This window comes from Lynx canadensis, chromosome B1 (genome assembly GCF_007474595.2).
Source record: "Lynx canadensis isolate LIC74 chromosome B1, mLynCan4.pri.v2, whole genome shotgun sequence".
NCBI classification, from domain to species: Eukaryota; Metazoa; Chordata; class Mammalia; order Carnivora; family Felidae; genus Lynx; species Lynx canadensis.
Window position 1 is genome coordinate 146,502,724 of NC_044306.2, and position 22,519 is coordinate 146,525,242.

At 40.7% G+C, this 22,519-nt stretch overlaps 1 protein-coding gene across 1 annotated transcript in view; it reads left to right on the forward strand.

Moving 5' to 3' along the window:
* The first annotated feature begins 1,509 nt into the window (after positions 1-1,509).
* RASSF6 (Ras association domain family member 6) overlaps positions 1,510-22,519 on the forward strand; it is a 52,870-nt gene continuing 31,860 nt past the window's right edge. Inside the window, 2 exon segments of the mRNA XM_032592970.1 lie at positions 1,510-1,703; positions 12,833-12,931. Of these exon segments, the coding sequence (XP_032448861.1) occupies positions 1,510-1,703; positions 12,833-12,931 (293 nt within the window).

A 22,519-nucleotide genomic window follows, 5' to 3' on the forward strand; every position in this document is an offset into this window, starting at 1 on the left:
CTCGAAAATAAAAGGAGTCACTGAGCCTCTAACTAAAGGTAACTAGTTGGAAACCAGAAGTCAGAATAAAGGCTTCAAGGATGCTTGTGATAAAAAATGCAAAACAAAGGTGCCCTAATACTGATAATAAGCAAATGATCCCCATAAGAGTGCAGGCAGTGAAGGTGAAGCATAAACTTAGACAAAGAAATTCTGGAGTCTGGAGGCTAGAGACACTGTGGAGCCTGTTAGCCATCATTCAAAGGTCAGTCCATACAGCAGGGGATTATGGGGCCAACTAATCAAATTAACACCCACAAGTAATCCCAACTTACACTGACCTCATATACGAGGTAATAGAAGCTTTGACTGTGATCTAATAAGCCCCTTGCTTGATTCTGTTCAGTTTATTAAAATAACCCCCCAACGTGATAAAACGCATCATTCCTGACCTTCACACACAAGTTAAACAGATAAACTGTCTGACCTTTTGAACATACAGAATCCTTAAAACACTACATTGATCAAACAGGTAACCTGTAAATCTAGAAAAATGGTCTATGACTTTGACATTTGAATTCAAAGGACACCAGAGGTCACATGTGCCTACTGAACTCATTGTTGAATTATATTGAAATTCTTTTGAGGACTCTAAGGTTTACACTTGTAAAATAACTTTTTTAAAAATTATCAATAGTTGCTTTACATGGGAAACACAAATGAACAATGATACTAAAAAGTTTGTGTGTGTGTGTGCGTGTGTGTGTGTGTGTGTGTGTGTGTGTGTGTGTAAATAAAAGCACTTTGCATTTCTACAGTATCTGTCATTGGGAGGGTCTCTAAGTCTTTGGTGCCCATTTTGAAATTGGAGAACTGAGGAAAAGCAACGTCCCCAAATTCCATTCAGTAGCCTAATGACTAAATAACTCTTTAATTCCTCTTTTGTACTTCATTACAACAGTTTTTGAACGTTGATACTTACAAGATTCTTCTTTGGAACTTACAAAAAAAAAAAAAAAAGTATCAGTGCCTGCGGTCTATCCAGACCTACTAGATCAGAGGCTCACCGGTGCGGAGGCGCAAGGCGTGCAGGTTCGGCGACTTACAGAAGTGGTTCTGGTGTGTGCCCTGAGGTGTGAGAACCACTAGTCTGGGTGAAAAGGTGCCGGCAGGGAAGGAGCTGGCAATAGAACAAGGAAAAGAAAACTGAGACATTTCTAATTCAAAGTGAACATTTTTAAAAGAAGGACGTGTGAATAATAACATTCCTTCCCAGGAAGTGTCATTTCTCAGGGTCCCTTCACCTGTAATCTGGGCACAGAGTCGAGGTTAGAGTCAGTCCAATTCAGTGGGTAATGTCAATTCACTTCTCACGATGTGTGTCAGGGAGCAAAGGAGTGTTCCTATCAGCTGCCCCTAAGAAAGAAAGTAAACACTCCCAACATGCACTGAGGTAAAGGGAGTGGCTCAGGTTTCTTACACGTCCCTGCTCTGGCGAAAGGGGTAATAATTAACAGCTCCTGGGGCTCGATGATCCTGCGGAGGGCACTGCCAGGTGCAGAGCTGAGCAGCACGGGGCGTCGGGTCGCCCCTCCTCCACACTTGGCTCCGACCTCCAGGACAGGTGAGGGAGCCCTGCCTTTCCAAGGGACGCTCGGAATTGGTGAATCTGTGACTGAGCAGGGGAACAAACTCTCCGGAGCAAGTTCAGCTCAAGAACTCAGGTAAAAAGCCTTCTCCTGGTAAAAAGCCTTCTCCTGGCGTGAATAACAGGTGACATATGGGCCTGGGGAAAAGAACCCCTCTAATCCACCCCCCGCCCCAGGTCAGGTTGAGGACATGTTATTAGAAAGCGGTATCCACGGGCAGCCAAGTTGAATGTAGGCATGCATCAGACCAGTTGAAACTCAGACATTGCTTTTCCTTTTTGATTGTTTTCAGAATACCCTTTCCTGACGCAGGTAAGCATGTGGGGAGGAGGGAAAGGCACAAACTTGAGTGTGGCCGCTGAAGCCCTTCTCCCTTTCCTCAAGGGAAATAGCTCAAAGAGCGCTTTATCTGGAATTGCACTTAACCCTCACATCCCCCTTTCTCTTGAATCAGCGGACTTGAAAGGTCCTTTTAAGTGAGGGTTCCGCTAAACTTTCCGCTCAGAAACTACAGAGCTACAGAGACATACCCCTCCAAAAATTGAAAACGATTTCTGCTGTAATTTAAGAGTTCACCAAACAATGAATGAATGAATAAGCATAATTAAATGGGAGCCCATGAGTTAAGGATACAAGTTCTGAAGCAGGAGAGCCATAAGTTCAAATCCTGGCTTTGCCACTTATTAGTTTGTCCCGTAGCAAGTTACTTAACCTAGCCAAGCCTCAGTTTGTCACCTGTAAAACAAGCCCCATAACAGGATATGCCAATGGGGCTTTGATGGGAATTAAACACTTAGCAAGCATCCTATAAGTGGTACCTCCAGTTAGGATTAAGAAATTAGCAGCTCTGTCAAAAGGGCCAGATCAGGGAGGGTGAGCTAAGCTGGGGAGACCAGACAGTGTGGAGGTGGTAAAGCTTAACTGGTTTCCAGAGAATGGGTCTAGGACACATGAGCGGATGGCCAGTGGGCAAAGAGTTACAGCAATGAAATCATCTGGCTTCTTGCTCCTTTTCAAATAGTGTACATAGTGGCAAATTCAAAATTACCTGCTACTCAGTAACTTTTGCTTTGGAAAAGTCACGTTCATTTTAACTGTTATTTCTAAGCAGAAAATATAATTTTGTAGTAGGAGACTTATACACAACCCCAGATTGTGCAACCTGTGACATTTAGTTTTATAAGACAGATAACCCTTGAATGACTTTGATAAAATAGACCATGGTAGCACCCATATTGGATTGTTTGTATTGAAGTGATATAGACTTTCATTTGTGTTTATGGACGAGAAGCACACAAGAACAATACCTGTGTTTGTTGGTCTTCACCTCTGAACTTAAATTACAGGGAAGTGACCTTTATGAAATTTTATTTAAAGGGCACTTTTGTTAATGTTGCTGTTAGTTTTATATTAATGTTGGTAATTTCAAGAAGGGAACAAACTTAGAAGTTGCAACTAGCAACGTATTTTCGTTGATGACATTTTATATTTTCATTACATTAATATACATTTAAATGGTTTGCAGTTGATCCCAGCTTAATATCATCATTGTTTTGATGGATTCTTGTTTCAAACTGCAGATTTGAGATTCTCCAATGTACTTATAATTGGATATTCGCTAGAATTCTAAAGCCAACCAAACTGAGCTTTACTATGTTATTGTCCTCTGGGTCTTAATTGTGTTAGTGTTTATAGCTAAAAGCTTATAAAATATTCTAACCTATTTAGAATATAACTTTATGCCAAATAGATATGGTTGGAACTTCTTAAACCAAATTATTTGATTTAACATTTTGTAATGTTGTATGTTTAAACAAACAGTAACCCCAACTGAGATAAATCTACTTAACTGTACTTGAGATTAATATGAGATTAATTTATCTAACCACATAACTAGATTAAGTCTTCCTAGTTAAACTCTATTTTAGTGTACATATGTTCCTCTACTATCTCCAATATGAATAACATTTTAAGATATACTATTAAATATATTGGTCCATCGAGAGAGAGAGAAATAACCAGCAATGACTAAGAAAAAATGAGCTTTCCCAATTATATGGAAGATAGTGTAACACATATGTAGTATTTTTTAGCATGTAATTCAAAGTTTCATATTTGATACTTGTTTTCACTTTTCCTAAAATAAGAAGCACCCTATACTTTTCACTGAAATGGAAATCTAGTCCTAATAGTCAATTTACTTGTACAGATTCATTGAAGGTAGGGAATTTAGGATTTTTAGAGATACGGGAGCTTCCTATAAAAGTTTAGATTTGGGGGATGCCTGGGTGGTTCATTCGGTTAAGCATCTGACTCTTGGTTTCGGTGTAGGTCATGATCTCATGCTTCATGGGATCGAGCCCCATGTTGGGCTCCATGCTGACTGTGTGGAGCTTGCTTGGGATTCTTTCTCTCTCTCTGCCCCTCCTCAGCTTGCTCTCTCTCTCTCTCCCTCTCTCTCTCAAAAAAATAAATAAACATTAAAAAACATTAAAATAAATAAATAAGATAAGATAAATGTTTACATTTTTATCTTGCCATTTGCAATGACATGGATGGAACTAGAGGGTATAATGCTAAATAAAATAAGTCCATCAGAGAAAGACAAATACCATGTGATTTCAGTCATATGTGGAATTTAAGAAACAAAACAAATGAGTAAAGGAAAAAAAATAGAGGGAGAAACCAAGAAACAGACTCTTAACTACAGAGGACAAACTGATGGTGACCGGAGGGGTGGGGAGTGGTGGGATGGGGGAATCGGTGGTGGGGATGAAGGAGAGCACTTGTCATGATGAGCCCTGGGTGATGTATAGAAGTGGTGAATCACTATATTGTACACTGGAAACTAATATTACACTGTATGTTAGCTAACTGGAATTATGATTTTTTTAAAGTTTAGATTAAAAATTTTTTTTTCAAATATAGGTCAATCAAAGATACAACCTCTGAGAAAGAACTTCTGAATATTCTCTCTTTGCCCTAAGGTCTAGTGTTAGAGAAGTTTGGGTTTTGTTGCATTCATCTGTGTCTTTCAAAGCTATCAGATACGGTGATTATATCACTTCATAACATCATCTCAAATTGCAGACTAATGCCACTGCTTTCTGTAGTGGAACGTGACGATGTCTCCCTTTTAAGTGATGACGGTGTCATCTTAATCACCTAAAGGACCACTTCCCTGTCACCATCCCAGAGCCCAGTAAATGGGGCTCAAGAGCAGAAAGTGCTCGCTCTGCAGCCAACATACAAATAAGCACAAGAACAATGATTCACCGTCCCTGTGAAGTCAAGCTCAGAATTTCCTCTTGGAAACTAGATGAAGCAGAGAATCCTTGAGTGGTACCACAGCAGCAGTTCCAGAACATGCCTTTGGCAGACTGAGCAGCTGCCCTCCAGACCGAGTGGTGGCAAGATGCCTTGAGTCCTGAAGTGGCTGAAAACCCATGTGCTTCTGTTACAGTTCCTGTGCCTTGAGGGAGCTCTGGGGACAGTCAAGCCAGTGCATTAATGTCCTGTCAATATGGAATAGAATATTAAAGGTTGGCATTTCAAATGAGATTCCACTGGGACTGACAGGAATGGTATATTCACATAGAAGCCTGGGTGTTTGATCCATACCCTGTTGAGTCCCGTCTTATATTCAAGCATTATGATACATTGTTATGCATCTCAAAACAAGCATTTCTTAACTGTAATAAATATCACTTAATAAAGTGATGGTTTTTATATGTCAGCTTCTCACTTTTGCCATCTTTCCAAATGAGGCAAATTCTTTAGAAAGATAGAGCCGGATATTTCCCAGAAACCACACTTCTCTGGACTCTTGTACTGTTTTACTAAGAACTGGATAATGGATAGAATTATAGATTTTTTTTTCTCATTTCCTTGAAGTCATATAATTGTATATAGATCTGTTCTTCTGAACTTTAAGGTTCCTGGTCAGAGTTTAGAGAAAAAACTTTATTTTGGAACTGAATACATATTTGTAACTTTCCATTGCTTTTTCCGGCCAAAACAATGATTAAAAAAAAAAAAACAAAACCTTCATGTTTACTGCCCTGAATATAATCTTACTTCATAATTTAAATACACATTTGCTATTCCAATGTGTTACTTTCCATTCTTTTTTTTTTTTTCTTAGTAACTTTTATGGTGTGTGTTATGTAAGATATGTTCCTTGTATATGATTTAGAAAGAACATATGAGGGGCGCCTGGGTGGCGCAGTCGGTTAAGCGTCCGACTTCAGCCAGGTCACGATCTCGCGGTCCGTGAGTTCCAGCCCCGTGTTGGGCTCTGGGCTGATGGCTCAGAGCCTGGAGCCTGTTTCTGATTCTGTGTCTCCCTCTCTCTCTGCCCCTCCCCCGTTCATGCTCTGTCTCTCTCTGTCCCCCCAAAAAATAAATAAATAAATAAACGTTGAAAATAGAAAGAACATATGAAATCAAAAAGAAAATAATTATCATTCATGATTTCGTAGCTTACAGCTTTATAGTTAATATTTTAATATGTCTCCCTATATATTGCATATATTCATTCTTTTATATATGTTTTTACCTACATACTTGCATATATACACTCACTCTAGAAGGTACAAAAACGAAATAATCCATAATCTTGTTCTAAAGGAATAGTCAAATTAACTAAAGTAAAATTTAGTTAGAGAAAGCAGTAAGTAATTAGAAAGCTGCAGATATTTTGCTGTGTAATTTCAGAGGCAGGAAAAATATCCTTTGGCTGGGGAATGTTGGGAAGTTAGCACCTATATTCTTTTAGTTCATTGTAAAATTCTGACTGTTCAGCACCTCATGCACCAGTGATCCCAGGAATAAGGGGCTACAGACACAGATGTAGGCTATGCTTCCTGTGCCTAGCACAGGGGCAAGCCCAGAGAGGGAACTCCTGAAACATTTGTTTACTATACAAAGGAGTGAATCAAATTTTCCACTTGTTAAACAAGTGGCCATTTAATCCATGATAGGCCACAGCAAGGTACTTTAAGTGACTGGCCCATTTGAGTTCATTGGGGCTGGGATTCACCTCCCATCCTCTGGCCTCCTTCTGGTACCTGGCCAAGCCAGGCAAGCACGCGTCTAGGCGGGATACAGGCAGGATACAGGCAGGATACAGAGCAGGTGGAGGCAAAGCACAGGTGCTCTCTGATGCTCCCAGGTCTCACTGTGGCCTGCGAGCTGGTGCTGTCTGATCCTGCCTTCTCAGGCTCCTGAGCTTGTCTGCTTGCTTAGACCTTGCTTGTCTGCTTTGCTTTGCTTTCTCAGTCTCTGCCCTTCCCTGTCGAGCCACCTAGGCCCATCTGAGCTTAGACCCGTCTAGTATTTCCAGGACTGTTTATTTCTCCAGGACTTGATTGCTGACCTAATTTCCTGTCTCATGAGCTCCATCCTATCTGGACAAAATGAAAAAATAAATAACCAAACTTATTCAATAATAATCTTATTTCATACACACAGTCAATAAACTCTGGCCCGAGGACCAGATAGCTTGTGTGATTCACTCTCCCAGTAAAGTACATAGATTTGTAACAACTACCTTCCTCCTCAAGGCATAGTTTATTATGCCCTACCAAGCAAATTGTGAATGTCCAACATGAGACCTCTAAGCTTCTAGAATTATCATTTTTCCTTTTTTCATAAATCCTCATCTCTGCTAATCATGACCTCTCTTATCTTGCTCTTAAGGTTTTTGAGATAACTAGCTCAGATCCTTAAATCTACCCAGTCTCTATAATTTAGGAGATATTCACAAATGTCCTACCAGGTTTTAAATTACTGTGAGTCATAGTTAATGGGATTGGAGAGGGGAAACTGTTTGAATTCACAGATCTATTTCTCACCTTGGCAATTAATAATAAAATGAGACTTTTACCTTTCGGGTATTTAGACTGTTTGAATATTTTGTTGAGCCAATTTTTAGATTCAGATATGGCCAATATGATTCCTATTTAATTAGCATATATTGCCAATGAACAAAAAATTTTATCCTGTTTTTTTTCTCCCATAAATTCCATTTAATTGTCTTCCTTCCTAAGGTCAGAGAATAATGTAAGTGCTTTTGAAATCCTTTAATCACACCTGAAATCTTCTGATTGGCTTTAGCATAGCTCACCAGTTTGACAATATAATTCCACAGCCATTGTTTGGTATCTTTATGACACCTTAGCTATTTTCCTATAAATACAAATAGGAAGCCAACCAGGAAGTTCCTGCAGTGATTTTCAGCCCATCACTGTCAACGTCACTTTGTGATTGTAAGAAACTTCCACTGGTGATTCTTCAGTTCAATATATACCCAACTTCTAATCTCAGCAAAGCTATCATGTTAACTATGAGGTCAAGAAAGATTTACAAATACCAATTACTCAGGCCATATCTGCAATTCTACATTTAGTCAGTCACTCAGCAAATATGAATTGAATTCCTTGCGTGTTCCAGGCAAAATTCTAAGAGCTGGTTGTATACAGATAAATACAAAAAGCCCTGATCCAAAGAAGTTCATGTTGTGGTTGGGGAAGACAGATAAGTAAATAAATAAGATCCTTTCAATTACTGTTACATACCTAAATGGAAATCATGTGGTAGTGGCTGACTGAGAATTGCTTAGGGAAAGCCTCTGAATGAAGAGATAAACTTGGCCCACGATCAGCATGATGGAACACAGATGTGGAAGTCTAAGAGCAGGGTGTTCTAAGAAGGAGGAGTAGCAAGTATAAATCCCCAAGACGGGAATGAGCTTAGGGAGTGATGGAAAATCAGCAAAAAGGCCAATGTAGACAAAAGGGAATCAATGAGGAAAGTAATGAAGGGAATGAACACTGAAGAGATTGATGGGATGCTGTGGGTAATCGTAAGGAAGCTATGTTTTATTCTATCTCATTCTTGGAAGTCATTGCAAGTTTTTAATCATCAGATGATGAAATTTATTTCAGTCTTTAAAAAGAATAAATAAAATAAAAATAAATAAGAAATAAATACAATAAATAAAGTTATCATCCTAGTTTCTGTGTGGAGAATGGAAGACTAGTCACTGGTGGATGCTGGGAAACTAGCCATGAGGCTGATGCAGAAATTCAGGAGTTAAGGTGGTGATGATGATGATGGCTTGACTCAGGGTGGTAGCATTGGAAATAGAAGCTTTTGAGTTCAGGTGATATGTTGGAGGTACAATTAGTAGGATTTACTTTTGAATTAGAATCTCGTTCTAATGAAAGAGGAAAAGATAAAACTGAGTCTTAGTTATGGTGCCAAATTGGGTAGATGGGAAAGAATTGTCAGGGAGGGAATTCTGGAGACTGAAGAAAGTCCATGGTCCTGTCTGGGCCATTTGCATGGAGATATCTTCTAGACTTCCAAGCACAGATTAAGTAGGTAGTGACATGGGTCTGGAGCTCAGCAGGGAAGTTGGGTTACAGATGGATTCGATTATCTGGAAGAAAGTGTAGACAGAGAAGAGGACACGGCCGAGGATAGGCTGGTAGAACTAACCAGCATTCTGTGATTGTGCAGAGGAGTCTGGACAAGAGACTAAAATGTGGAGTCCCGTGAAATAGCAAAGAAACAAGGCAAGTTTGTTGTGGTTACTGCTTTGTCTCAAAAGCCTCAAGAAAAAAAAGGGGGGGGAGTTCAAAAGCAGGAAACAATCAACCTTGTCAAATGCTGCTCAGAGAGAAGATGAACCATTTGTTAAGATACAGGCCATTGGAACATGGGAGAAGAGGTGCAGGGAGGGGTACATTAAAAGAATAAATGGTAAATAATAGATATCCAGGAGAAGACAGTGTTTGGACGATGAGGTTACCACTAGGGGATTCTCAGTAGGGAACAACAATAACCTTTTTTGTGGGTGATTCAAATGATAGCATCTAGAGGTAAAACTCAGGTTTTAGAAGCAAGAGCAAGGGCTATATAATGAAACAGCCCAGACCAAATCCTACGAATGAGTAACTGGGATCTGTTGGGCTCCTGGAACGTGCTGTATCTTTCTCGCAAGGCAGCCTAAAATACCCATGTAACTTCTGACTTACAGAGTTGATTTGCCTGATGGCTAAGCTTCTGTCCCTTCCATCACAAGTCCTCCAAGAGACCCCCTTCCAATGATGAGCTGTCAAAGAAGATGACATCCCCAACTAGAGGAACACTGTTCTCTCAGCAAGAAGATAGGAGTAGAAAAGGTATAAATCAAGAGCAATGATACAAGGTGAAAAGCAGAAAATGGCATCAGAGCAGTGCAGAGAAAAGACTATGGAGAGACTTGATAAGTCCCACTTGAGCAGAGACTAGGAAGAAGCAGAAATCTGAACGTCAACCTGTGGTGATGAGGGCCCTCTCGTGTGAGGTAACTAACTGGTGACAAGAGACTCAATGGCTTGAGAGCCATTGGACCAGTAGGCCTGCTATTTGAGAAAATCTTCAATTTTAAGTTTAGAAGAGTAGATGTTTTGGTGGAATTGCAGAAAACCTGACTGTCAGGTTAGGAGACCTGGACTGTATTTGCTAAGAATGAAATCCCAGGAAAGTTTGTGAACAAGAAGATGATGTGATGGTCCAGATAGTAAAAACATAAAGGGGAATTAGTCAGGCGTTCAGCTTAGAGACTATTACAATGTTCCCAGTGAGATGTGCTCATAGCTTTCAAATAGATTATATATTTTGAAATAATGTGCTATAATGCATCAGGGAATTTGTGAACATAGCTTTCCTTTTTTTTTTCTTTTCTTTTTTCTTTTTTTCTTTTTTCTTTGTTTTGGGCAGTGGGTGGGAGGATTGCTATTATCTTGGAGAAAGATGATATGAAATACCTTCCAAACACCTTACTCCAACCAAATTAAGCTAATTTGGAAGTAAAAGGAGAAAGTCCCTACCCCTCTTTTTTTTTTTTTTTAATAAAAATTGAACTTTTCTCTCTAGCCTAGCCTTTTATCCTGGCTATATCCCCTATGATTCTATAGGCTTGAAGCAATAGTAATTAAATATGTAATTTCTGCAAAATGGAATGACTGGAAAACATTATACTTAAAATCTTGGTCACACCCGAATGCCATTTAGATGAAGACATAAAGGAGGATGTTATTCACATCTGACCACGGTTTCCAAAGCCTGAAGGAAACTTGAAGGATGTTACATCACACTTAATCAACACTTGCGAGTCAGAGCTTGATTTTAGATGCCTGGAAACTTAAAATTGTGTTTGCAGGACTGGGGCACAGTTCAGTCAATTTGGGTTGAGTGGCTGTAATAGAAGAAATGTATTCCCTTGCGCAGAACCATATAGGAGAGAACTCATTCTAGAAATACTCCAAAAACAGACTTACCAAACTGGCCAATCCTTCCTTGCCTTGGACCACTGATTCTGTAGTTTTTTAGTTTACTTGGTACATTTTCTTCTTTTCTGCACATCTCCAAACATTGATCCAGGATTCCTTTTCTACTTTAACTATCTTGTCTTCCCATGTTGCCAAAATAGTTTCAATGATTATAAAATGCTTTTGGTGGGGCGGGGGGATTATAGAAGCCTTTGGGACTTTAGTATCTTCTTAAAGAGAATAACACTGAGCTGTCAAGTAAGCAGAACCTTAAAACTGACTGAAATTTTTTTTCCACAAGTTTCTGGAAATTTCCTTGAAAAACGTAATAAGAGCAAGACATCTAAATTTTTTTCATAAATTTCTGGAAATTTTACTAGAAACTGTAAAACCAGCAAGGCTTCAGAAACTATTATTCCAGACGGTCAAAGTTCCTCATGTAGCTTATTCTTTTTTTTTTTTTTCTTTTTTATACTTCTCAATAAAAAGTAAGATCCGAACCAAAAAAACAGCAGTTTCAAACACCCCAAGCACACCTGTGCATTTATAGAGCGAGCAGGAACATAACTTTTGAATCACTAAAACCTGGTAGTACCAGAACTGTGGATAAATCTAAAAATGAAAAAAATCCTTAGAGTGCGTTCCAAATCAAATACTAAAAATTCAGAAGTAGAATTCCTGACAGGAGTTATGCCAAATTTAACCATACCGGATACATTCATTACCAGGAGCATAGCTAATACAGCCATCAACTGTAAAGTGATCATCAGCACAATTTTGACCCGGGGTATCACTTACAAATTTGCAAATCATTTGCATTTAACACGGGCCAACATTGCGGTTTGTATTGTACTTTCTTAGAAATATCTCTCTATCCTGTTGGCCTTTCTCTCTCCCTATCTCTCCATTCCATAGTTGTCAATCTCTCAAGTTGATTACCAAGGGGAAGACTGGAAGTGAAGTTATATACTTCTGGCCCATCTAGTATTTCTTCATATGCCCTCTTTATCATCTTTATTCAGAGATTGTTAAAATTAAATTATACGTTCTTCTTCCTTTACTACTTATTTTCCCTAAGAACATGAAGAATATAATTTTCAATTTCAAATGAGAAATATATCGTGAGAGATAAAATGAATTTTTCTCAGAAGCACATATGGATAACAAAAACAGGAAAACACCTAAACATCTTAAAACTTATAAAGGTCAAGTGGGGGCAAGAGCAGAGAAAACAAGACATTATTACTTGTTGTCAAGCAAGTCACTTTGTGAAAAGTCATGAAAAGGTGGTTTACAGGATGCCATTTAGAAACTCACTCAAAATGTGTTATAGTTAAAACGCTGAACTGAGCCTACTTTCTAACAATTGAAATTTGGAGGGCATCTCACTTATCCTCAATAGTAATTCTCTTAGAAAAAAAAATATATCTTTGAAAAGAATCTTGGAATGGGCCAACTAATAGAAAATCAAAGATTGGAATTTGTATAACCTTTCCAAAATGCAAAAACAATGTTGGTGAAAAGAAAAAAAATTAGAGGCCTTCAAGATTCAGACTTTGTTTCAAATTATGTGTCCCACTACTTACCAAGTGTTGGAAATAGAGGTAATAACATCCACACCCTGCTGGGACGGTCTGAGGATTGAGTAAGATAACATCTGGGAGTATAAGATCTGTGGCACATGGTAAAAAAAAAAAAAAAAAAAAAATCTTTCTCTTTCCTTCCCTTCCCAACCCTCATGCCCATAGAAGAAACACTACTTAAAAAACTTGTCCCAAATACTTTTACTCACCGGGGACAAAGCAAAACATTTCAATTTAAGTCAGAAACTAATTTATGAATGCATCACAGGAGTATACCATTAATGTTATCCTCACGTCTTAGTGTATCCTCAGATGATCTCAAAAAAGGAGAAAAGTTGAATATGATGGCTCACCAGTGCTCTTCCTGGATCTTCATCAATGAGAGGACATTCATTACCAGGTAATTATATGCCTGTATGTGTTATCCTACTCAGCAGTCATTGGTGGATTAAGCCCCAGAACCTTGTCATTCTAAGCATGATGAATGAACCACAAAATCAATATGAATCAACAGTGCAGACAGTGAGTACTAGTCCTAAAGACTGCTAACCCATAACCTTTCATGGAACAATCACTCATATTTTATAAATAGTGGTCTAATTTCACTATAGTTGGCAGAATTCTCAGAAGCAGCCTTAACTAACGGATCTAAGTCTCCTCATAAATTGGATATCCAAAGAATTGGTCCAGGGGCTCAAAACAGGCCTTCCCATCCTCTTCTCTCCCTCCCTTACTCCTTAGGACACATTTCATTTTCACTGTGTCCCTCTTGATGTTAGGTTATGCAATATATAGAACATCCACAGTGGTTTTCTTATACACAGCAAATAGCATCTTATATTGGTTTGGGAATAACTGAGCAGGAATTTGAAAACTCTAAGAGTAAAGCTGAGCACTGAACTGGCTGAGTTGGAGCAAAAGCAGATGAGAAAAAAAGACGGGGAAAAACACACACACACACGCACAATTGGCCCTGAAACATGACCCATGTCTCACTGGGAAGAGAAACAAAGCCAAACAAATGATAGGAGGTGGTGGGTATAAATTGATGCTGGATTGGGCCACAGGAAAGCAGAGAGAACAAACATAGTCAACAATGGAATTAAAGTCAGAACGGAGGATAAACATGAAATATAAGAGGTGGGAAGAAGGTGTGAAGTAAAAGACAGTGGATTCATCTATTCATTCCTCAAGTATGTATTAACTGCTTCCCAAAGACAGGTATTCTGGACCCTGAGCATTCAGCAATGGCCCAAACAAAACCTTTAGCCTTGTGGGGTGGCCTCCTCAAAGGGGGATGCAGTTGCTGTGTAAGATAAATGAGTAACAATATATATATTATTAGACACTGAAAGGTAGGAAGAATAAAATAAAGCGGGAAAGGGAATAATGAGTGCTGGAGGTGGACAGCTGGGGGTTATGATTTCATATATGATGTCCAGGGAAACCTCGGTGAGAAGGTAGCATTAGAGGAAAAGCCTGGAGGAGGTGAGCAAGCCAGTTTTGTAGGTATCTGGCTGGGAGTAAAGGGGACAGCCAAGACCAAGCTCTGAGGCAGGTGCATGCCTATATGGAGGAAGCCAGGCTGGGGTAAACGAAGTGGGAGGAACAGCAGAAGCGAAGGATCCTGACGTCATGGGCCAGAGCACGCAGGATCTCGTAGGCCGTTGTAAGACTTCATCTTTCCCACCGATGAGAAGCCATTGAAGGATATTGAGCACTTGGGTGACTGGATCAGTGTGGCCAAAGAGGGCATAAGAGTGGAAGCAGAGAAATTATCAAGGAGCTGAAAGTTCAGGGGAGGGATGATGGTGCCTTGGGCCAAGGTATCAGTAGTGGAGGTTAAAAAAAAAAAAATCAGATTCTCAGGTATTTTGATGGAAGAGAATGAAACCACTTTTTTTTTGGGCGGGGGCGGGGGGGAATATTTCCAAGGAAAGGTCTGCAATTCTGAAGACCCTTATTTTATGTCATATTTTGAATTGGCCAAATTGAGGACTGACAGTTTATATTTTGTAGCCCAGCGCCCCTTTCAGGCCCTGGTATCTACATATCAGCTGGAACTCCAGTAAAATTTTATTACATTTACACAAACGCCAGACTTGAAGATAGCACTTCTCAAAATGTGGTCCACAGGCCGCCCACCTCCCAATCAGACAGTTGTTGACAATGCAGACCCCGGGCTCCCCTTGACAGTTAATCAGATAGTTCTGATGCATACTGAAGTGTAAGAACCACCGCTCAGAGGAGGAAAGGATTAAAGTTCGAGAACTTCCGACCTCCTGAAATAAACAAAACCCCAGAGCCCGGGGAAATCTGTACAAAACACTTGTCAGAAATTAATACCACCGACCACCCAGGATATCCACCATGTCACAAATCTGACAGACACCTCCATTCATTTAGTCACTGGATGAGTAATCATTCCGCTCCCGCTCTGCACTAGGCTTTGTTCCAGCGAACAAGGCAGAAATTACAAACTTATTAGGGATTTTTCTTTTCCTGCACAGAAACATGTGAAAATAATGGAAACGAATAGGGAAATAGAATCCACTCAATGGAGATTTTGGCCTCAGCACATTGCATGAGAGCTACATTTGATCGATAAAATAAGAGGTTGTGACATTAATAGCATAGCAGCAATGGAACATTTAGGTCTTACTGCTGAATGAGGATTCTCTGAGTTTAGAAACTTCCCTGGGTAAATGGCGTTGGCATAAGTCAGCTTCACGCTCCAATGACTAAGTTTCCAGTTGCCGTTTTCATTGCCTGGGGTCATCACTGGTCTGCTGCTTCACATGGTAAATATTCTAAGTGAGCAGAGTTTCAAAAAAATATATATATGGTTGCTTTCAAAGTACTTTCAGGTGCTAAGCTGAAATCAGGGCACTTGAGAGGTGAGTAAATGCCAACCAGAGGACTTGAAAAAAGTTCAAATCCGGTTTTAGAATGCAGATCAGATTTGATTCTCTGGATTCCTTCGTCTTTGTCTCCTCCTCGGGGAGCCCAATGCACACTCCTGTGGGCTGCAGCGCTACCCACAGCCCACAAGCCATGTGTGCATTCCTGTCCTTAGTAAATAATTTTAATGAGCATGATGTAATAAATTTTAGCAGAAAGTGCCTTATTCCACACGGTGTCTCTTTCCAAGCATGTTGGCCGGGCACCCTTTGCTGAAACAAAGGAACCAGCCACCTGCACCTCTGAGCACAAATTCAGCACAAAGAGCCAATGTTCCACAGGCTGCTTCTACCTGGCCAGTAGAGCTAGAGGGCAATGTTTGCCCAGTTTCCATGGCCAGGGTCTTCTCTAATCAAGGAAACTGGATCAAACACTGCGTGCCCCAGCGTGCCCTGCAGGTGGGTTTATAAAGAGGACACCCTTCTCCTGAAGGCCACTGGACTCTTGTCTTTTTTTAACTTTTTAATGTTTACTTATTATTTTTGAGAGAGAGAGAGAGAGCAAGTGGGTGAGGGGCAGACAGAGAGGGAGACACAGAATCCAAAGTAGGCTCCAGGCTCTGAGCTGTCAACACAGAGCCCAATGCAGGGCTCAAACTCACAAACTATGAGATCATGACCTGAGCCAAGGTCAGCCACTTAACTCTTAACTCTTGTCTCTAATAAAGGATAAGAGAGCCCTCTCTGACATTTTTTTTAAGGAACCAGGATTTTAAAATAGGTCAGGGGGGCGTCTGGGTGGCTCAGTCGATTGAGCGTCCAACTTCGGCTCAGGTTATGATATCACAGTCTCTGAGTTTGAGCCCCACATGGGGCTCTGTGCTGACAGCTCAGAACCTGAAGCCTGCTTCAGATTCTGTGTCTCCCTCTCTCTCTGCCCCTCCCCTGCTCATGCTCTCTCTCTCTCTCTCAAAAATAAATACACATTTTTTTTTAATAAAATAAGTCAGGGACAAAAAGTTCAAGACATGGTTGGGACCATCTCCTTTAAAAATGAGAAATTTTTTCTACATGGAGATCGTTTTTAAAAATTTATTTCAACATTTCCACTATGAGGTTTGATAACCTAATGAAAATAACAGAAATGTTCATAATGAAAAATTGGATATAGTAACTTCATTAGTTACTATGTCAAAAAAAAGGTGAATAATGTCCCCCCAGATATGTGAAAAAAGTTCATTTTTTAAAGCTTTCCTTATATCAGATATTTTTCAATGAGCATTGACAATCACAAAGCATATCAATGTGACTGTTATTCCCAACCCAATTTACTTACTCCACGTTTACCTGTTTTATCACTTTGGTCAGTTAGAAAACAGTAAGATCATCCATCTGTCCAAGATACACTGAAAATATTTCAATAGGCATCTGATAAAATCAAAATTCAAAGACTAGAAATATATTAACTTATGGAATTTACTTGAATTTCTGGATATGTTAAGTGGTGGCACTGGTAAAAGGTTTTATTTTTCCCTCTAAAAATAGGTCAGGGTTTAATTTTCTATATTTTATTCCCTCAACAAATAATTATTGGGAACACACCACAAGCCAGAAGTTGTGCTAGAAACTGAGGTATGGAATTTTGAGCAAAAAAAGACAAGAGCTGCTTGGAGCTACGGATCTCCGATTTGAGCCTTCACTAGAATGACCTAGAGGGCTTGCTACACTAAAGATTGAGGGACCCACTCCCAGCTTGTGACTCAGTGGGTCTGGGTTAGCGTGAGCATTCCCATGTCGAAGTTCCCGGGTGGTGCCCATGTTACTGGTCTGGGAATCACACTTTGAGAACTACAGGTCTAAAGGCCTGATTGATAACAAACTGACGCAGATGTTCAGATGGAAAGGGATCCTTTAGAGAATAAGGAACTAGCCTAAACAGTGGCGGGGGTGGTGGGGTGGGGCTCCCGATATCTGACCAAGGAGGAAGCTAACGAGTTTAAGGAAGTGAGCAGGAGAGCATTCCTGACATAGGGAGTCTGCCTGAAGTCCTTATGGCCAGAGAGAGCTCAGGGTTCCAGCAAGTGAAGGGGACCCAGTGTGGGTGAGGTACAAGACACAGGGAAATGCATCTCTTCAAAGTAGGCTAAAGAGACGGAGCAGGACCTCCCCTGCTGTGATAAAGATTTGTAGTTTTTATCCCAAGAGCAATGGGAAGACGTTTAAAGATGTTAAGCACAGCAAATGCTATGGTATGTTCTCTGTGCTCTGTATAGAGTGTGGAGTATATGGAGGACACCCAGAAGAAAAACAAGGAGGTCCCTTAATATAAATTTTTATTTAATTTTTTAAAATGTTTTCTTTATTTTTGAGAGAGAGGGAGAGACAGACACAGAGTGTGAGCAGGTGAGGGGCAGACAGAGAGGAAGACACAGAATCCGAAACAGACTCCAGGCTCTGAGCTGTCAGCACAGAGACCGATGCGGGGCTTGAACTCATGAACCACGAGATCATGACCTGGGCCAAAGCCGGACGCTTAACCGACTGAGCCACCCAGGTGCCCCTGTATTGTTTAAAACGTAAGGAGAATCAGTGGTCAAAGTCATGGTAGCGTCACAGAAGAGCGAGGTAAGAGCTCCTGTCTTCAGCTCATGCTCATGTGCGTGGCCCCGAGGATCACTGGACACCTGCTGTGTTTCAGGCACTCTGGTAACAATCCTAATGGTCCAAGAGGCTGTTAATGAATTAACAGAGTAGATAGATCATTTCCTCATCCCTAGGGAACAAGGGGCAACAGACTGTGGAGCCAAGGTCGTCATCCTCAACAAGCACACAAGCCTCCAGCTGTTCATACACAAAGGGTGTTATTTTACAGCCAGCCTGTGTGTGCTCCAGTAATGACCAGAGTTGTGTGGCACACTTGTGTTTACTTTTCAACTGGCTTACAAAAATGTATAAGACTTGGATTAGAAAAAAAAAAAAAAACGAAATGAAAGTTTAACTCATAGGAGAATAAGACCCCAATATAAGCTACATACCAACCCAACTGTGCCATTCCCTCATCTCTATACCCAGCCCCACAGCAAATCTAATTAGCTCCACCTCCAGAATCCAAACAATTCTCACCACCTAGTCCAAGCCACCATTATTTCTTGCCTGGACAACTGCAGCAGCTTCCTGCTTCCATTCCCTGTCCCTAGAGATCTGGCCAGGAGGACCTTTAGAACCTCATCTGAAACCACTCTTCCCTTCTTTCTCTCCTTCAAACATGCCAAGCTTAGTCTTGTATACAGGGCATTGCATCTCTTGCTTGGGACAGTCTCCTTGACTCTTCACATGGTTGGCTCTTTCCCATTATTGAGATTTCAGCTTAATATGGCGGGCCTCCTGATCACCCTTGCTGACACGTCCTCCACTATGCACTCCGTCACATGATCCTGTTTTATTGTTCTCAGAGCATTTATCCCTATGTAAAATTAGTGTATTTCTTTAAAAAAATTTTTTTAACATTTATTTATTTTTTTGAGACAGAGAGAGACAGAGCATGAATGGGGGAGGGTCAGAGAGAGAGAGGGAGACACAGAATCCAAAACAGGCTCCAGGCTCTGAGCTGTCGGCACAGAGCGCGAAGCGGGGCTCAAACTCACAGACCGCGAGATCACGACCTGAGCCGGAGTTGGACGCTCAACCGACTAAGCCACCCAGACGCCCCCAAAATTAGCGTATTTTGCTCTTTTGTTTTCCTCTGTCTTCCTCCCCCTCAGAATGTAAGTCCCATCAGTGCAGGGGGTCTCATTCACTGTATACTTTGCCATATCACTAGCATCTATTACATCATCTGTTATATAGTAATCCCTCAAATTCTTGCTGATGATGCATTCCTATGGGAACTAAACTTCAAAGAACTAAATTAGGAGCTCAGTGTTTTGACATGTGCTACCCTTAAATACCGTTTCATATCGAAGGGCAAACTGATTACATCAGTGCTCCTCTTGAGTTTAATGTATATGCAGATTTCCTGGGTATCTTGGTTAAAATACAGATTTTAATTTCTAACAAGGTGCCTCCTATGTGTTCAGATGATATGAGAGGAGCCACTCTTAAATCCTGTGATAGGCATATTAATGGCCTCCCAGAGATGGCTACATTCTACTCCCCTGAACCTGTGAATATTTTACAGTTGCATGGCAAAAGGGAATTAAGGCTGCCAATCTGCTGACCCTAAAATAGAGAGATTATTCAGACGGGCCCAATGTGATCCCCAGGGTCTTTAGAGATGAGACAGGAAGGGGGCTCTGTGAGGGGAGACTGTGTCAGAGTGGGGCTGGTGAGAATGACTCCATGGTCATTGCTGGCTTTGAGATGGAAAGGGGGACAGAACTGAGGAATGTGGCAGGCTCAGGAACTGAGAAAGCAAGGAAACAGGTAAATACGGTCTCTGGTTCAAAGCGCTACTACTATACATAAATCAGTACCTGTTCTCTCCAAACACTCAGCTACAGCAAGGGGCACCTGGGTAGCTCAGTCGGAGGAGCATCTGACTCTTGATTTTTGGCTCAAGTCATGATCTCGAGGTTCGTGGGATTGAGCCCAACGGCAGGCTCTGTGCTGACAGTGCAGAGCCTGCTTGAGATTCTCTCTCTCTGCCCCTCCTCTTCGCTCTGTCTCTGAAAATAAATAATAAATATTTATTTTTGTTAATTATATTTATTAAATATAATATTTAATAAATATATTTATTAATATTTATTAAAATATTTATAATAAATAAACATTTTTTTAAAAAGACAAAACACTCTGGGGCGCCTGGGTGGCGCAGTCGGTTAAGCGTCCGACTTCAGCCAGGTCACGATCTCGCGGTCCGGGAGTTCGAGCCCCGCGTCAGGCTCTGGGCTGATGGCTCGGAGCCTGGAGCCTGTTTCCAATTCTGTGTCTCCCTCTCTCTCTGCCCCTCCCCCGTTCATGCTCTGTCTCTCTCTGTCCCAAAAATAAATAAACGTTGAAAAAAAAAAATTAAAAAAAAAAAAAAAAAAAAAAAGACAAAACACTCGGCCAGAACAAGAAAACGGACTATTTCATCAAAGTGGAGGTGGTTTCAAGTCCTTACTTTGGTTTAGAATGGAAATAGAAGCATCAGTCCTGATTTGTGAGTAGTGTTAGGGCTGTGAACCAGAGGCCATATTTCTCTGTGTTTCCAGCCAAAGAAGACAGAGCACAGACTTCCCTCATTCTTTCCTCCCTGTCCACAAACTGCTCGGGCTGCCCATAAGGGTTCAGCTGCTGCAAGTGACAGCAGAGAACAAGGTCTGACACGGAGGCAGCTCCTCGCAGCTGCCAACTAGAATATAGTAGGTTGTGAATTTTTTTTTAATCTTTTTCATAAAAATCTTTGGAAGCCAAACCATAGAGGAAAAGGGAATAGATAAGTATCTTCCCTCGTCTGAGGCTGTTGGAAAACACGCCAGTGTGTTAATATATCAAAGACTGAGATTTACCCTTATGAAAGGATTCTCTCAAAAATCCGCTATCAGATCTGGAGCACATTCCTGTTTCCTTCAGAAGCACCGGTATTTGAACAAATGGCACAGTCCTTTGCCTCTCCCTTCTTATCCCCTCTTTTATGTCTTATCAACGCCCAGTGGCATTGTTCTGAGTAGCTAAAGCCCCTGTCTTCAAGGGTAGAGTTTTCATCCTCAAGAAAACACTTTGGGCATTTTTCTTTGTTTTGTTATCTACCAACTAGCCATCACTTCCAGTTTCTTTTTAATACTATGAAATTACTCCTTAATCTTTAACCCTTTTGCCCTTTGCTGAGTCCTAGGGGTTGAGGACCCGAGAGAAACTGACACGTCTATCCACTAATGGCTCCAGGGCCATTTTTTACAGGCGTCATCAGGAAAAGATGAATGCCCACAAAATATAAAAGCCACAATATGGCTAAAAGCAGCGAGGGGGAGTGTGGTGGAGGAGAGGCAGGTCTGGCTGTACTATCGTATTGATTAGATTACTAGTGGAGCTCACGAAACTCCCAGGCCCTTTTTATTGTGGGTTGTCAGCACTGAAGAGGGAGTTAGGTCTTAGGATAGAACTGTTTGGGAGAACAAAGCAAACAAGTCAGGGGCACCATCATCCTGACCGCCAGCAACAATTACTGATATTTTAGTAGAATTACTAAAAATGTTAGGAGCCCTTCCTTTTCAAAATGAGCAGCCTCCTCAAAGGAAGCCGGGAGAGGCAAATTCAGAGGTCCCTGATCAGTTAGGGTTTGCATTTTTCCTGCAGTCAAATCAAAACAGCCCTCCTTCCTCTTCCCAACTTCTCTCTTTTCAAACTGTGGAATCCAATCCCTTCATTTGCAATGGAAATGTGAATAACCTACTTTGCCAGCTGAGGAAGGTCTCTATGCAAAGGTGGAAAGGTAGTCTTCTTTCTTCATTGAGCCAGGAGCTGATGCTAAAGGCAAAAAAAAAGACCCAGAGCTGTAGCCGCTTATAGAACAGTTGCAGAAGTTTGCGATTTGAATTCCAGGATTCAAGTTGACAGTAATGAAGGATAAAGCGGGTTAAGAGAATTCTGCTTCTGCTTGCAGACATCATGCAGACATCAGTAACATGGAATGATGGGTTGTCTTGGCATAGGGCTTAATGATAAGTCTCCATTTATTCTTTTCTGTTGTCCTCCTATTTCCTGGTTCCACCTTTCCAAAAACATACAGGAGCTTATATATATATATATATATATATATATACACACACACACACATATATATGTATACATTAAAAAAATTATACATACATTAAAAATAATAATACATACATTAAAAAAATTATATATATATACATATATATATAATTTTTTTAATGTTTATTTTTTGAGAGAGAGACAGACAGAGTACAGGCAGGGGGCGGGGCAAAGAGAGAGAGGGAAACAGAATCTGAAGCAGGATCCAAGCTCTGAGCTGTCGGCACAGAGCCCGACACAGGGCTCGAACTCACAACCCCCGAGATGATAACCTGAGCCGAAGTTGGACGCTTAACGAACTGAGTCACTCAGTTGCCCCTATTTTATATTTTTGTTGGAAGTAAAATTAT